Source organism: Poecilia reticulata, chromosome 2, assembly GCF_904066995.2.
Source record: "Poecilia reticulata chromosome 2, P_reticulata-male-v2, whole genome shotgun sequence".
In the NCBI taxonomy this organism is placed as follows: Eukaryota; Metazoa; Chordata; class Actinopteri; order Cyprinodontiformes; family Poeciliidae; genus Poecilia; species Poecilia reticulata.
In genome coordinates this window covers 43,090,556-43,108,832 of record NC_088831.1, presented here as the reverse complement: position 1 = coordinate 43,108,832, position 18,277 = coordinate 43,090,556, and the positions used below count along the sequence as shown (strand labels likewise).

At 41.0% G+C, this 18,277-nt stretch overlaps 1 protein-coding gene across 1 annotated transcript; it reads right to left on the bottom strand.

Annotated features, from left to right (window-relative positions):
- Positions 1-2,132: 2,132 nt before the first annotated feature.
- cxcr2 (chemokine (C-X-C motif) receptor 2) lies at positions 2,133-11,928 on the bottom strand. The gene is made up of 2 exons (XM_008404165.3): positions 11,657-11,928; positions 2,133-6,262 (listed from the first exon to the last, which is right to left on the bottom strand). Exons 1-2 carry the CDS (start codon positions 11,726-11,728, stop codon positions 5,195-5,197), a joined length of 1,140 nt encoding a protein of 379 aa, XP_008402387.2. The 5' UTR covers positions 11,729-11,928; the 3' UTR covers positions 2,133-5,194.
- Positions 11,929-18,277: the final 6,349 nt, after the last annotated feature.

Genomic DNA, 18,277 nt, shown 5'->3' with positions numbered 1-18,277 from the left:
TGGGACTGAGAAGAACTGGAGATCCTGATTTTGGTTTCTGGGTCGTCCAGAGAGACTTCTGTATCAGATTCTGTTGTTTTGTAAAGAACAATCTGTGTTTATGGAAGAAAAAGAAACATTTTCTAACAAGTTAAAGATGAATAAAGGTCTGATTGCACATAAATACCGCACTAGATGGCGCCAGTAGTTCCCAGGTCCCACATGTTTTAGATGCACCTGTTAAAATTCACCTTTAAGACCTCAAAGATTAAACCCTGACATAAATCACTAACTGCAGCTTCAAAGTGCTGGTTTCAATTTGAAGCTACATGGAAGTTTGTACACTGTAAAACAGAGGAGGACTTTACTACAATATTATTAGCAAGTTGTTTTATCTAGTAAAAGAACAAGTAAAACACTGCAAAACACAAAATCTTACCAAATAATTTTGGTCTACTTTCTTGTGCAAATATCTTAGTACACTTGAAATAAGGCTAACTTAAAGGCAACATTTTAGCAAGATATAGCAATTTGTTTTAAGTAAAAAAACAGAAAGAAATCCTTAATATTGATGAAAAAGAACTGGTTCCATTGGCAGATAAATTAACTCATAAAATGTGAAAAATGTCTTGTTAAAAGTGAAATAATCTGCCAATGTAACTCATACTTTTTTCATCAATATTAATATAAATCTTGCTGAAAAGTTTCTTTTAAGTTAGTGTGTCTTATTTTAAGTGTAATAAAATATCTGCACTAGAAACTGGACCAAAGTTACTTGGAAAGATTTTGTGTTTTTGCAGTGAATAAGTTTCTCGAGGATCTTTTCTTTATTGTCATAAGTTCATAAACCCCTGTGTTGAACTAAAGTATATTTTCCTGTCATGATTTTTCTAAAGTTTATCTGTGTATATTACACATATTATAGTTGATTTAAGATGTAAAATAGTCACTGGTTACTCAGGTTTATGATGATAACAGATTGTCTGACATTTGGTAAAAACATAAGCTTATGTAGAGTAAATCATATTTTGTGGTAAAAGTACAGGATGATGTAATTAAGAGAAACGTGTTGCTTGATATGTAAAAAGAAAAAAAAAGAAGGTTGTAAAAGTTTCAAAGTTCAGTTTAAATGCTGGTTGTGAGTCAGAGTTCAGCCTTTTAAACGATCCATCATTGTTTTGTTAATCTAGGAATTTTGTAAGTTGGTGATTTCCCCCCCCCATTTCTTTAAACTGCAGGTTTCTGATATTTTGTTCCGAATTCATCAAATTGTTATCTGATTTTTTTTTTTGCGTGGGTTTATTTAAATTTGCAGGTAGATTTAGATAAGTGCACAGGAGGTACAATAAAAATACTTTTTTCCACCTGAACGCACGCCACCGCGCTCAGATATCCGGCAGATTAGACTTTCGATGCCTCTTTGATTTATTATACGTTAAAATAAGAACAAACTTCCTCATTTCTGGAGTTAAGTTTATATTGATGGGATTGTTTGTCTTGTAAAGCCTCTTGAGATTAGATTTGTGAATCAGTGGAAACATAATTAAAAACAAATTACAAAAACTTAAGTAGTAAATCTGCATAGTTATGGACCCGTTGATGTGCAGTTGGATTATTGTTAAGTTAAATTAAATATTTTCTCTGGTACCAAACTGCTGCATTCAACTTTTTCCCTTTAAGTTAAGAATTAAAAAACTAAAGAACATTGCCAACTTCCAGAAGATCAGCAAATAGCCTGGTTAAGTTCATCCTTCCTCTTTTCATGTCTGCTTTTTTATTTTTTTATAAAGCGTAGCGCAGGTCTGGGTGCTTATTTTATTTTCCATGATGCATGACAACATGTATTTCTCTTTTTTTACACTAGAATTAATTTGTTCCAGGTAGAAAGGATATGTTCGCTACGGGAAATGAGTTTGATCTAAAGTTTGCATGTTTTGTCTCTGTAGTTATTTTTTGCCTGAGGTTTTAACATGTCGAGTGCAAAGTAAGTCCGATAACAGCAACACCTCCAAACCGCACAGAAAAACAGGAACTTGGCCAAAACCTTTAGGATGAAACAGCTTTTAACCAAATGTCGGCAACAAGCTGCGACTTATCATCATGATCCTGCATTAGATACACAGAGCAACCGCTTTGAAAGTAAACCAGACTGATACAGAAAATATATATTTATTATGCATTAAATCTGGATCTGTACAGATTAGATCCTAAAAGCTGCTTTCCATTTATAAAAAACATTCATTTAATTCAGAAAAATAAACATCAGCATCTTTTTTTTGCCATTTACAACAATGAAAACCAAAACAATCCTCCTGTTCGAATGCAGAAACATTATTACAAAAACGTAAACTAAACTTGAGATGAGAAAACTGATAAAAAGACGCAACAGTTTCCACAGAACTGTTGTATAAATGAAAGTCATTCATCAAAGAGCTCATGCAGTTCCTGGGTTGTGAAAACAGAAACGGGTTTCAACACCTTCCTGTTCTCAAGATTTTTCATCTGATTGTAAATTTTTTTTTCTGTGACAAAAACGTCACACACATTAAGAAACATTGTAAAAGCAAAACAACAAAAAATATACAGAATATTTAAATGTGTCATGTACATTCGGAAACGTTCAACTGTAAAGTCTCGATAAACGCGCCAGCACCTAAACTCCATAGTTCTGCACATTTATCAATGAGTTGATTTTTCCTTTCAAGCTCACTGACATTTGATGCGTTCTCAGAATTTAAAGAGTGAGATGAGGTTGACTCAGAAGTCAAACATGGCTCGATGAAATTGAGAACAGCTGCAGAAGCCAGGTGGGTTATTGGTGTTTGATGTTGGACGCCAACAGGAACTTTTGAGGGGTTTTTAGGAGAAACGAACTGAGACATTTCAAGAATGACTAAGAAATCCAAGACTTTACGTCAAGAGAAACACAACTGTGTCATATTTACCGCTTCTGCTTATTGAGGTCTGTGAACATCCAGCTTCTTCTTGCCCAACATTGGGTCAATAACGGGCTATGCAAATGATGATACTGCCATAACCCAATGTTGGTCAAGCTTCAGGTGCCAGCATCATGGCCTCACATCTGACTCTACAACATTTGGCTGCAAAACAAGCCCAGATCACCATTCCTCCACCGCCGTGCTTAACCGGACTCTGTTTGGGTGTCTTCAAACATGGACAACCATTTCTACTTTGGCTTCATCGGTCAAAAGGACGTTGCATCTGTTGTCTTGTGTTTCATTAAGACACAACTTTTACTTTTGTCATTGCTCTCCAGAGTTTTTCCATAAGCTCGTAGTTTTTGAAAATGGTTTTATGATGTTTTGCAGATTGATGTGCTTCGCTGACATCACTGTTTATGAACCGTTACACAGACACTGTGGTTTCACACTCCTGTATGTTTCAAAGCACCAAACTTAAACTCCTGTTGCTATGGAGACGCTTCCTGATGAAGTGTTTGTCTCAAACTATTTTCTCCAGGAGAATCGCCATCAGTTTCCAATAGTTCGAACCACATTGTAAGTCTGGAGATGACATATTTATTGATGGTAGCACACGGTCACTATTATTTCTATTTGAAGAGATTAAATAATTGATGATGCATTGACAAAAAATAGTAACGGTTTGAAGCCAAATCAGGAACCATCGCTTCCAGTCATGAACTCCATCTTGGAACAGTTTTTGTTTCAGGATTAGAAAAAACTAAGCATGTTAAAGTATCTCTCTCTCTACCTGAATAATCGTCTTTCCGTTTGACTTCACAGTTCTTGAGAGATCTCATCAACGTCAGACCTGAGGAAACGTCCTGTGACATTGAAAGTCTGCTGAGGACAGGATGTAATATTTTAGTTTTGGGTTTTTTTGTTCTTTGTTTTTAAAGTAGCTGAAGTTTCCTCGCTTCGTCACATCTGTGTGTTTTATCTTGAGACTAATAAGTATTTTTAAAAGAACAGATGATTTACAGTAAACCCCCAGAACCAAGGCTGCACCTCAAAAGCTAAGACTCCCTCTAAAATGCTTATAATTTCCTATTTAAAAGTTTAAACACCAAATGTACCTGAACATGCATTAATGCCCCCGATGGAAACCGTCTTAGCACTACTGCTGAAGTTCGCTAATATCTAGAGTTGGACTCATCTCTACATTCAACCGATTGTCATATTGGCTGGTGGCTGCTTTGCAAACATCAGCCAATAGCATGTCATGTAGCCTGGCGCCTCAGTCAGAGGTCGCAAAATCTACTTTTAATATCTACAACAGGCTTTTAAAAGTACCCAGCTTCAAACTATGCTACCTATATTTTTCCATTTTCCATATTTATAGAAAAGACTCACTCCATTCTGCTAAATTGTCATTTTTTCCAATGTAATATTTGTTATAAAATCTGAAAATGTAAATAAATTTTAGCTTAATTTTGTTAACTTCCATAGTTAAACATTTTATGTAAAAATGTATGAAGTAAATAAAAAAAAAATAGATTAACGCTGCAAAAACTAGTTTTTTGCGTCACAAGGCGAGTTTTATTTTGCAGCAGTGGCTCTGTGAATGGAAAAAGTCGCTGATCCCTGATCTACACATTTGCGAATAGTTCTAAATGTCTGAAATACTGCCAAACTGGTGGTATGACCTTTCCTCTCAAACTGTTGTATTCGTTTTTTCCCTTCACTCTATGCTGTTTTTTACTTGTAAGCAGTTATAATGAAACCTGAAACTGCTGCTGCACAGGTTACTCAGCAGGTTGTTGCCAGGTAACCACAAGTTACTCAGCAGGTTGTTTCCAGGTGACCACAAGTTACTCAGCAGGTTGTTGCCAGGTGACCACAAGTTACTCAGCAGGTTGTTGCCAGGTGACCAGAGTGGGTGAGTTACTTGATGGATGCCACCAACCTTGCTTGGCTGGTTGCTGAAGCCTTTCCTGTGCCTACATCCCCCAGAATGCTGTGCGGTTCTGGATCAGAGTTCAGTGAAATTCTTGAATATTCAATCGGACGTATTGTCTATTGATGCTGGTCACATCTTTACTGCTTTATAGATTGTGACTGATTTATAGTCCGGTGTTCTTCTGCACAAGCAGGTCGCTTTGGGTCATGAACCGTTTGCACAGAAACCTCATTGAAGTTGGGTTTATTACTATGAATGACCATGAAAAACAAAAAAATATTGGAACTGAGCATCAAGACGTGCTGTGTGAACATAGCCCACAGACAGCGTTAGCTTACACCGACACAGAGGTGTTTCTGGACCTTAGACTAGCCACGCTGGCCGCAGAACCCTTCCTGTAAGACACCCAGAGCTTCTTGCTGATGATGCCCTGTTTGTAGAGAGCTGTCAGCAGCTCGTTCCGAAACTTCTCCCCGATGAAGGCGTACAGCACCGGGTTCACCATGCAGTGCAGGAAGGCGATGACCTTGGTCACCTGCAGCATGGTCTCCACTCTGTAGCGGACGTCGCAAGTTTCTTCGAGCGACCCGCCTCGGTAGAGCGTGTCTATCAGAACCGTGATGTTGTAAGGCAGCCAGCAAAAGATGAACGCCAGAACCACTGCCAGGATGACGCGCATGGCCTTGTGCTTCTGTTGACTGCGTGTGCTGAACAGCGTCACCATCGTCCAGCCGTAGCAGAACGCCATCACCACCAGGGGGAGGAAGAAGCCCACAGTGTGCCGCAGAACCCGGAGGCCGACCCGCCACTGGTCGCTGCTCTCCCCGGTTAGGTTCTCATAGCAAATGGATTTCTGCAGTCCCTCTGGCAAGATTTCCTCTCTTTGAATTGCCACTGGCAGAGACAGCAACCCGGACATCAGCCACACAGCGGCGCAGATCACCTTCACCAGCAGGTGGCGGGAGGACAGCACTCGTGTCGCTCTTACGATGGCAAAGTAGCGGTCCACACTGATGCAGGCCAGCAGGAAGACGCCGCTGTACACGGACGCCTCCTGGAAGCTGGATAGGAACTTGCAGGGGAGGTTGCCGAAGAGCCAACCGAAGTGAGACTCAACGGCCCAGAAGGGGAGAGTGAAACAGAAGAGGAGGTCAGCCAGGGCAAGGTGCATCAAGTAGATATCTGTGCTGGCTCTGCCTTTGCTCATAGAGCAGACCACGAAGACCACCACGCTGTTGCCCAAGACGCTGAACACAAACACGATGATGTAGATGACCAGAAGGGCGAGGGAGTTAAATCCCGGCACGGTCGAGTCGCAGGGGGAGCTGTTCTCATCATCATAGTCGTCAGGATAAGTATAAGTGACGTTGTCGGGTAAATTCCAGGATTCTCGTTTCACTTCCTAAAATGAAAACAGAATTGTGGTTGATGGTGACAGAAATGTGAATAAGGTTTCAGTCAAATTCTACGCAGTCTTGGTGAAAAGAAAGCACATCCTGTTTGCTGTATTTCCACTGCTTCATGCACTGATCTGCTCTTTAACAGTTTCTTTGATGTCAATCAAACCTCAAGGGAACAAAAACACACAAAAAGCTGCAAATTAAAGAACTGTTAAGAGTTTTGTGTGTCAAATTAAACTTGGAGATGAAACTTTAGCTGTCCATTAATCTGGGAAGAGTTTTCAGCTCATTTCCAATCTAAAGTTAATTAGAAAGTTGGCCTGTCACAATAGCAAATTTTCCTGAATGATAAATTGTCCCAGGAGTTATTGCAATAAATGATAATGTTGTTTTGAGACCATTTTCAAGTAATATTATGGCAATGCATAAAAATGCAAGAATACCTTATTTAAATTCTCATAAACACCTAAAACTGGAACTTAAAGACATTTTTAATATCCAAAATAAATAAACAAAAGCAACAAATAAAATGAATTATGAATTATGCTGAGACTAAAACACCAGACTAAAGACTTTTATCATCCAGTTTTGGGTAGAAAGAGAGAAAAAAGATAAATTATGCAAATTGAAGTTATTGAGCTTGTTTTAAATTATCGTGCGATTTATGGACTTATTGCGACAGGCTTATTTCCAAGTGGAAATATTTTAAGATGTTTGCCAATATTCCCAGAAGAGAATGTCCCAACAAACTCACTACAAGGTCAGAGAAATGATGTGCAAAGCTGCACCTGAATGAATCACAACACTTCTGAGATGAAGCTCTTCAAGAGATGAGACAGATATGGATCTTTGGCCGTAATGCACAGCATCGTTTTCAGAGAAAACCAAGCAAAGCATTTCAGGGTAAATATCTAGTACCAGGCGGATGGATGGCTGGTTGTTTGGGTTTGCTTTGCAGAACCTTTAAACCTTGCAGCCACTGGGCATCAGACCATCCAAGTGAAATATTATAGAGTCAAATATGGACCAATTCTTCTCTGAATCTTTGTAGGGGAAATATTGTTTGGAGATGATGTGGTGGGTTGATCAAATCAGACTGAAAATGACTTCTGAGAGCTTCTGCTACTAGAGGTGGTTTCAGGAAGCTGCTGGATCAGGGGGTGAACTTAAATTTCAACCCACAGCTTTGCCACTTTGTTGTCATTTTCATTTTCATCAAAGCATTTTTGAAGTTTTTTGTTCTGTTGAGGTTGGATTAAAAACTAAAACATACATTTCTTGACACACCTTTAACTTTACGGAAGGTTGTATCGTCTTTTTACCCTGACTGCATCACTTGTCAGCTGGATGTCTGCTCTTCTTACTTAAAGCAAAATAAATGCATAAATAGTGAGCATTATTCCATAATTGTTTCAGTTTGATGTATACACCTTACAATGCATGTAGCTCAGACCACAAACACTTAGATTCTGCAGTAACCGCTGCAATTTCCTGACTTTGTGATGAAATGACTCACTACTGGTTTAAAAAGATGAAAAACCTAAATACTCGTTCAAATATTTCACACGACATTATTCTTATTATACACACACACACACACACACATATATATATATATATATATATATATATATATATATATATATATATATATATATATATATATATATATATATATATATATATATATATATAATATATATATATATATATATATATATATATATATATATAGCTGACTGTATAGCTCAATAGGTAAGTCACCAGTCTTCCACCCGGGAGACCCGGGTTCGAGGCCAGGCTGGGGGCTGGGGCAAAAAGTTACAACGGTGACATTGAGCTGTCAGTGTGGGTCCTTAGGCAAGACCCTTGGAGCTATATAGCCTACCTCATACCATGAGAGACACAAATAAGCATGACATGCCGGCTCAGACGTCGCCCGGTCAAACAAGGTCTGCGTCAGGTGCTGGGGGACCAGAGCACCCTGATGAAAAGTGGGCTACTGGAACAAGACGGAAATGGGCGAGAGATGAAAACATGGATCTGTTGGAATGCTACTACTCAAGTAATCCTAGCCAGAGGGGCTACATGCAAAGACTGTGGGAGGAATGGTTAGCTCGACATCCCCAGTCAACACTAACTGCCAAACAACTAGTAGCTCAGTGTTCCAACATCCGCAAACGGCAACTGCTGTCACAACTGGAGATTGACGAGGTACGACACAAGTGCTACGGGAAGGAGCCAGGATGCCAGGTCAGAAGGGAGTCAACTACAACTCCCCGCCCAGAGACTGGGTATGTAGCCCCAGTAATGAACCAACCATCTGAGCTGAACGAGGCAGCAACTGACCTGAGAGAGAGAATCATGGCCCGAATGAACACCAGACGACCCCGACGCCAATTACAACGGCTGAGTGAAGTACCATCAGAAAGTCTCATTGAAGATGTGAATTCGGCATTGAGAACGATCCCTACCAACACCATAACAGAAACCAATGAGCTGATATACAACTCAGCATCAGTGATCCTTGAGATGCTTGGTTATAAGAGCAACCATGAGACCCAATACCCACCATGGAAAAGACGGTTAGAGGCTAAGATCAAGATAACAAGGAGGGAAGTGAGTCAACTGTCAGAGCTCCAAAGGGGTGCAATGAAAAGATCAGTACCCAAGAAGTACAGCCAGATGCCCATACCTGAAGCACTCGAAACTGCCAAACAAAGGCTCCAAGCCTTGGCCAGCCGCCTAAAGAGATACACGAGAGAGAATGAAGCCAGGAGGATTAACCGGCTCTTCGCCACCCAACCAGCTAAAGTGTACTCTCAATGGCAGGGTAATAACAACAGAGCAGACCCACCCAGGCTGGAGACTGAACAATACTGGAAAGGCATATGGGAAAGGGAGGCGTCCCACAACAGCAATGCACAGTGGCTAACCTCTATACGAGAGGACCACAGCAACCTCCCTGAACAAGCCCCGGTAACCATCACTGTGGCAGATGTCCAAGACAGAGTCTCGGGTATGAAAAACTGGACAGCACCAGGACCTGACATGATCCATGCCTACTGGCTTAAGAAACTCACTGCCCTCCATGAGCGACTGGCAGCTCAACTGAACCAGCTGCTACAAAATGGGACTCACCCTGAATGGTTAACTGAAGGGCGCACAATCCTGATACAGAAGGAACCCTCGAAGGGTTCAGTCCCATCCAACTATCGGCCAATAACCTGTCTCTCTACAACATGGAAGCTCATGTCAGGCATCATAGCGGCTAAGATAAGCGGGCACATGGATACATACATGAGCAAGGCACAGAAGGGCATAGGCATAAATAGCAGAGGAGCCAAACACCAACTCCTTGTAGACCACACAGTCGCCCGAGACTGCAAAACCCGACACACCAACCTGTGTACCGCTTGGATTGATTACAAGAAAGCCTATGACTCAATGCCACACACTTGGATCATTGAATGCTTAGAGATGTACAACATCAATAGGACTCTAAGAGCCTTCATTGCAAACTCGATGGGGCTGTGGAAAACCACCCTTGAAGCCAACTGCAAACCACTTGCACAAGTGTCCATCAAATGTGGCATATACCAAGGAGATGCTCTGTCCCCACTGCTGTTCTGCATAGGCCTGAACCCTCTCAGCCAAATCATCAACAAGACTGGCTACGGATACCGACTCAAGAATGGGGCCACGATCAGTCACCTCCTCTACATGGATGACATCAAGCTGTACGCCAAGAGCGAGCGAGACATCGACTCACTGATCCACACCACCAGGATCTACAGCACTGACATTGGGATGTCATTCGGACTAGAGAAGTGTGGTCGGATGGTTACAAAGAGAGGGAAGGTCGCCCACACAGAAGGGGTCTCACTCCCAGAAGGAACAATAGCAGACATAGAGCACAGCTACAAGTACCTGGGAATACCACAAGCAAATGGCAACCTCGATGAGGTCACAAGGAAAGGAGCCACAGCCAAATACCTCCAACGAATAAGGCAAGTCCTGAGAAGCCAGCTCAATGGCAAGAACAAGATCCGTGCAATAAACAGCTATGCCTTACCAGTAATCAGATACCCTGCCGGAATAATTAGCTGGCCAATGGAAGAGATGAAGGCCACGGATGTTAAGACTAGGAAGCTACTAACCATGCATGGAGGGTTCCACCCCAAATCCAGCACCCTGAGACTGTACACGAGCCGTAAGGAAGGAGGCAGAGGACTAGTGAGTGTGAGAGCCACTGTCCAGGATGAAACATCCAAGATCCATAAATACATCAAGGACAAAGCCTCAACGGACGATGTGCTCAGCGAATGTCTCAGGCAATGGGGAACAGAAGACAAGGTGCTGGAAGTACCATCATGGGAGGACAAGCCCCTACATGGGATGTACCACCGACAAATAACTGAAGTGGCTGATGTCAGGAAAAGCTACCAATGGCTGGAGAAAGCTGGACTCAAGGACAGCACAGAGGCTCTCATCCTGGCCGCCCAGGAACAGGCCCTAAACACCAGAGCAATAGAGGCTCAGATCTACCACACCAGAGAAGACCCAAGGTGTAGGTTGTGCAAGGAGGCCCCTGAGACAGTCCAGCACATAATAGCAGGGTGCAAGATGCTGGCAGGGAAAGCATACATGGAACGACATAACCAAGTGGCGGGCATAGTGTACAGGAACATCTGTGCAGAATATGGACTGGAAGCCCCGAGATCAAAGTGGGGAACACCCCCAAAAGTGGTGGAGAATGACCGAGCTAAGATCCTGTGGGACTTCCAGATCCAGACAGACAAGATGGTAATGGCGAACCAACCGGACATTGTGGTGGTGGATAAAGAACAGAGGAAAGCCGTTGTGGTGGATGTAGCAATACCAAGTGACTACAACATCAGGAAAAAGGAGCATGAGAAATTGGAGAAGTACCAGGGCCTCAGGGAGGAACTGGAAAAGACCTGGAAGGTGAAGACCACAGTGGTGCCTGTGGTCATCGGGGCCCTCGGGGCAGTCACCCCCAAACTGGAGCAGTGGCTCAAACAGATCCCAGGAACAACATCAGACATCTCAGTCCAGAAATGTGCAGTTCTAGGCACAGCCAAGATACTGCGCAGAACCCTCAAGCTCCCAGGCCTCTGGTAGAGGACCCGAGCTCAGAGGATGAAACAGACCACCCGCGGAGGGTGAGAAGGGAATTTTTTTTTTATTTTTTATATATATATATATATACCGAAAGAAATATGTTAATGTTTAATAAGACATAAAACTATTCTGAAGTCTTAAAATGTTTGCAAAAGCACAAGCAGACAAATACAAAACATTTTTTTTAATCAAATGCTCACATTAAGGAAATAAAGTTTAATACAAATGGATAAAATGCAAATTTCCCATACCGATTTCTGCTCCTCTTGATTTGTCAGCAGCAAATAATTCATGATACACATTAAAAAAAGGTGTAGCTTCATCGCTCCTGACTTGTTGTGCACAGGTAAAAGTGCTAATAAAGCTGCAGATGTAAAGAGGTGCAGTCTTTCCTTCAGGCTGAAGTCCTGCTGAATGTCTGCACACCGAGAGGTGAGGCAGCTGCTATTAGCAAACTGAGAGCTTCAAAAAAAAAAAAAAAAAAAAAACACAGATATTATCTGAGTCTGGGGGAAAAACACACCAGGTTGTATCTGAAGAAGTTTCAAGTCTGATCACAAAGGTGGGGAAACAAATGAGATAATTAAAAAAAAAGTCTAGCTTGCAAAACAAACCTGCAGACATGATTTTTTTTTTTTTTTTTACAGTTTCTTCTGCTCTTTCCCTTTTGAAATAATGTCCATTTATTCTAATCAATCCTCTTTCACAAGCATTAAAGTTGTAATTTTAGTAGTAATGTTGCAAGTAATGGATTAATGGATTAATCTCATGTTAATCGATTTTATTGATCAATGAATGTCAGAGTTGACACCTATTAAATAAACGCAGGAAAGACAAGAGTGGCAGAGACTCTGACTCGTTACATCCAAGTCTCGTTGCTCTTTTCTTCCGTTAAAATGTGAAGTTCAGGGATTTAAGGTGGCGCCGTAAAATCCGAGCAATAACGTGACTTAGTGTCTGTTGTCACCCATCGGCTCCACCTTTACTCCGGAGCTCCAGACATGCGCAGTGGTTTCCTCTGAGCGGGAGAAGATGTCTGTCTAATCGATAATAGCTGCATAAATCATAAGATATGGCGACATGTAAAATCAGCAGCGCTTCGCTTTCACAGACGGCGGGACTTCGTCTAACTTTTAGCGTCACTTGGAAGGAAAGCTTAAAGAAAGGTAAGATCTGTGGACGTGTTGCTAACAAAGCATCACGTCCACAGCGACCCATGTTGTATCTGCGATGAAAAAAAGTTGTCACTCATGCACTGAATTATTGTGTGTTGACTGAGGTGTCGCATATATGGGACAACGCTGTGACCAAAGTCTGCAATATAGTGATATGACATTCAGGAACGATGCGATTCTTCTGGACGGATCTTTACTAACTCCTAAGGACTGAAGCCTCACTTAGAGCCGTTCTTAGTTCTTGTGTACACTGCAGTAGATATATATATTAAAAAAAAAAAAAAAAAAAATCCCTTCTCACCCTCCTCGGGTGGTCTGTTTCATCCTTTGAGCTCGGGTCCTCTACCAGAGGCCTGGGAGCTTGAGGGTTCTGCGCAATATCTTGGCTGTGCCTAGAACTGCACATTTCTGGACTGAGATGTCTGATGTTGTTCCTGGGATCTGTTTGAGCCACTGCTCCAGTTTGGGGGTGACTGCCCCGAGGGCCCCGATGACCACAGGCACCACTGTGGTCTTCACCTTCCAGGTCTTTTCCAGTTCCTCCCTGAGGCCCTGGTATTTCTCCAATTTCTCATGCTCCTTTTTCCTGATGTTGTAGTCACTTGGTATTGCTACATCCACCACAACGGCTTTCCTCTGTTCTTTATCCACAATGTCCGGTTGGTTCGCCATTACCATCTTGTCTGTCTGGATCTGGAAGTCCCACAGGATCTTAGCTCGGTCATTCTCCACCACTTTTGGGGGTGTTCCCCACTTTGATCTCGGGGCTTCCAGTCCATATATATATATATATATATATATATATATATATATATATATATATATATATATATATATATACATTTATTTAATCGCTGAATAAGTAAAAGTTGAACGTATGAACACAGAGCATGCTCATTGCTCATTGATTGATTTCGTCTCCTGTCATGGTGGCAAACATTGCAGTGGGAGGGAGGGTGAGAACAGTCACGATGCTCCTTCTGCTTAGTTACTTGTTGCGCCGTTGGACAGTGTTCATAGTTGAACTTTATTTACCGTTAATTGCAATGTTTCAGTTGTGGTTTCTGACCGCCCAGGGCGTTATTTTTCTAGGGATGGCAGTGGACCTCTGCGGATTGTAGCACAGCGATGAAAGCAAAACAGAATGAAGAATGAAGTGAGTTTTAATTGATACTGGTTAAATATATTCCAGCTCTAAGTATTTAATATCTAGGTGTTTTTATGGGAATGGGATCTTTCAGATCAATCTGAGAACCAGTTTTGATAGGTAAACTTAATTTTATTGTGTCATTTAGCGTGGGGCGCTGGTCTTGGTCTCGGGTTTGGTGGTCTTAACTACAACTCTGCTACATGGCTCCTTGGTTGCCTCCCCTCACCTTCTTTCTATCCCCTGTCAGTCGGATTTATTTCTAAATAAATGTGACTAATAAAGTTCATGCTATGTTAGAGCAGGAGACAAAATGTTTCCATCCCTGAAATTATGATCCATAGAATCACATATCTAAGTCTAAACTGTTACAGAGAATAAACACAATAAGAACATGTTTAATCTGTGGTTAAACGTGTTCCATTTTAATGATGTATTAAAATTAAATACGATCGGCACACTTAATGATATTAGCGATTAGGTAATGCATTCAGCAAGTACTTTTACTTTTAATACTTAAGTATTTTTAAAAGCCAGCACTTTTTTACTTTTACTTAAGTAAAATGTTAATGTGGTGCTTTGACTTTTACTTGAGTACATTTTTGACTGTGTATTTGTACTTTTACTTAAGTACATTTTTTGAGTACTTTCTCCACCACTGCTAGCTAACAACACAATCTATCTTGCTCTAGATTATCCAGTTCCTGACACAGGGTCAAACAGAGCAAGTTGTACGTCTTCACGGCGATGGTTTTACATCTAACAGGTCAAAAGGCAGAGCGAGCTGCAGAAAGCTGCTGTCACTGCTGCTCTTCTTCAGAGAGGCCTTCTGAAGAGCAATTCAACAAAAGATACATCTAAACAAATAAAAGCATTTAAGACAAGAACATTATAAAGGTATATGAAACAACTAATATTTGATAATAATACAATTTACCTAACATTCCCCCCTTTTTATCAAATATTTGTTCTAAGTCTCACATCCCTTATAAACAGCCGCCTCCAACAATTTTCAGCTGGGAGTTCATTTTTAAGAACGAAAATATTCTTACACTCAAGGGTTGTACTCAGTCCAAAAATTAGGATCTAAGTACAAGTTAGGGGAATCCTCAGCCGAGGATTCTTCGTCAGACTCAGAATCTTTGATCAATAAAGGATACATCTGTGCCATCCGGTCCTCCATGGGCAAAATCGCTGTGGTGATGATACGGTTAAACAAACACAGGCAAGGAATACAACAGCATCCACACAAGGTTAGAATGGCAGCAAAGATGCCACTGATACTAAAGCAGAGGACACAAGGGTTCGGTACCTTCCAAAAACATCCAACCATGCATCCCACGTACTGTAGAGGTGTTTGTTCCAGAGGCTTCCTTCATTTTGCCGTTCAGGGTACGGAGCCCCATAATGGCCTTTGTCAGGCTCCCATCGGCTGCTGTGTTGTTTGGCAGGTGTATACAACATCTTTCTCCAAAGATAACACACACACACCCTTTTTCAGCTAGCGACATGTGAAGAGCTATACGGTTTTGGAAAGCCATCAGTGAAGTAGCGGCCAGCTGCTCATGAACCGCCTCGAACGCAGCCTGTGTCCAGTTGCCTAGTTTTTGCACATTGTAATGAATGAAATTGATCCTGTCTACGTTTTTGTTTTCAGTACACCACCAACAAATTGTAGATTCAAAACCTGCTGCAATTTGGTCGGCCAATTTATAATCGTGAGGGACTCAGATGGCATGGATGTACGTAGACGCATTACGTTCCCATGACAGCTCTTGTTTCTGCCAATGGTAAGACAGAACATGTGTTAGATCTGTTGCTGACATAGGATACACAGACACACTACAGGTGCTATTAGGGTTAGTTTTACTCATCACTTCCAATAAGCATTGCTTCGTAATGGTTGCTGGGGTTACACGTAGTAAAGGTCTTGGTTCCAGACATACTACACAATCTTGCTTGGCTAATTCGGCAGCCTGCTCTGCCATTAATAACCAGTTATTATTTTGTCCAGGATGAAAACATAAAATGAAAACAAAAACAATATTTTTATTCGCCATTTCAGTAACGTGTAAGTTCGTTCGGCTCCTAAGGATTCTCCAGGGTTGTGGACAATCTTCACCAGTTTTGAGACGGTCAAACTATTTGGTTTGGGCCCCTTTGTACGCTGGCCTGCTGGCCTTTGCTCTGGAGGTCAGTGAGCGTCCCGAACTTACCTTTCTACTCTCGAGCTGAAATTACCTTTTTGCAATGTGATAAATGCACCCAGATTGACCTTTCTGCTATTTTACAGCTGTGGGAGTAGTCAGCAGCACCTGGTCCCACTTAGGAGAATACCAGTGTTTCTTCTTTATGCTTCTTATCAGCACCCAATCTCTAGGGTCCACTAATAGATCTTCCTGCTGGGACACAGAGGGAGAATCTTCAGTTTGTTTTTGTTTTTCTAACTTGGCTCTCATATAATCAGCTAAATTAGCTTCCTCATCTATTTCCCATTGATTTTTAAACTGTGGCAATCTATAAGGCCTTCCGAATAATGTTTCAAAAGGTGTAAGCCCTGATGTACTTGTAATGTTAATGTATAATTTTACCAAGTCTAAACATTGCGTCCAGGGAATAAAGGTTTCATATCTAGGAATGATATCTTTGCAAAGTGCTTTTGCTACATCAGGACTTTTTGTTGGAAAAAGTTCAATCCATTCGGAGAAAGCATCAATTATTACCAAACGATACTTTTTCCCTTCGCTTTTATTCAATTCTATAAAGTCCATGTGTATAACTTGAAATGGGTATTGCGGGCTGGGAAATTTTCCTCTACGTGGTCTCAGGTTGCCCTGAGGGTTGTCTTTAGCGCTTTACAAAAATGTTTCGAATAAGAAATAAATCCATAAGTAGTATAATGTTGATGTATTTGTCCTATCATCCCCCCTGTCAAGACATGCGACACGCCATGGCTGGTTATTGCAGCCCCTTTATAAAGATTGTTTGGTAGGATGGGTTTATTTTCAGGTCATTTATAGATATCATCATCTACCTTGGCTCCTTTCTTTATCTACAAGTCTCTAATTTTGGGGCCTTGCTTGTTGCATTTCACTTAGAATCTGTTTGCATAAGCTTGATTTTTATTCTAAATGTAACACAGTTATTTGTCCTTCAGCTGCCCTTTTTTGCTATTTTGTCATCAAAGGCCTTCCCTAGTTCAATTTTTCTTGAAGAACCATCCACAAAAAGTATTTCACCTTTCTCTAATGGCAAATCTTTTAAATCATTTCTACTACATTAATTTGTTCAAAGGAGTCACAATTTCTGCATAATTCGGCCCCCAGCTCCTACAATAGTCTGTCAAACCCAGAAAAGACATCATTTGCTTTTTCTTTCTTTTTAGTTTGTTTGTGGTTTGGGTGCTTGAAGAATTGTTGTTTTTCTATCATCCATAATTGTTTGTCCCTCTTCACTCAAGTTATGACCCAAATATTTCACTTCAATAAACAATTGAAGTTTATTTTTATTGACGCTATGACCTTCTTCAGCTAAATGTCTTAGAAGCGCTAAAGTGTCCTGCTGACGGATTTCTTTATCTGGAGATGCTAATAACCATCATCTACATCACATGTGTCAAACTCAAGGCCCGGGGGCCAAATCTGGCCCGCCGTAGCTTTTTATGTGGCCCTCCAGACACCAGATTACATCAATAAGTCCCTCTAGTTTTTCACAAATACGCAAAATTCACACAAAATCAACAGATTCCCACATTTATTCTGATTTTACTGACATTTTTTTTCAAAACTGGCAAAAAACATTAATTTAACCTCACTTGATGTCAAGTTATATATGTGACTGATGCAGCAATTAATAAAAAGTCACATTTAACATCATATATTAGCGCAAATATCGTAAAAATTTCTGACAAATATTTCTATATTATCACTACAAAATCTATGATTTTGATTGCAACAAAACACAAAAACAATCACAAAGTTCGGCTGATCAGTGTGAAAGGATGTTCAACATAATTTCACTTTAAGAAACACTTATTGGATGCTGTTAATATTTTAACAATTTAATGGTTTTTATCAATATATTCTAGAACAACCGGCCCTTTTGAGAACATTCAGATTTTTGATACGGCCCAAAATGAAAATGAGTTCGACACCACTGATCTACATATAAAACCTGACTCCCTTCCTGGGGTTGAAATGTTCCTGCTCTGTGTCTGTGTACAGATGGGTCACCTTGTTGAGTCTGGCTTCGTAGCCCTCATCAGGCCCAGGAGTAGTTTTTTTATAAAACACTTGTTCATCCTGGGAAAAGGCTCCTGAAACTCTTTGTGATCTTTTTTGCATGAATAGCATAATTTAAATACTCGTCTAAAGTCCCAGTCCCCGATTCTATGTAATATTTAGCTACTCATGATCTTATCCCATCTGCCTGTTTTAGGATTATTACTTGTATCATAGGATACAGTCCAGTTGTATGCTGCTGGCCATCTCTCCCTGTCGAAGGACACAATGCTGGCGGGGGAGAAGACCCAGCGAGAGCTGCAGTTCCCT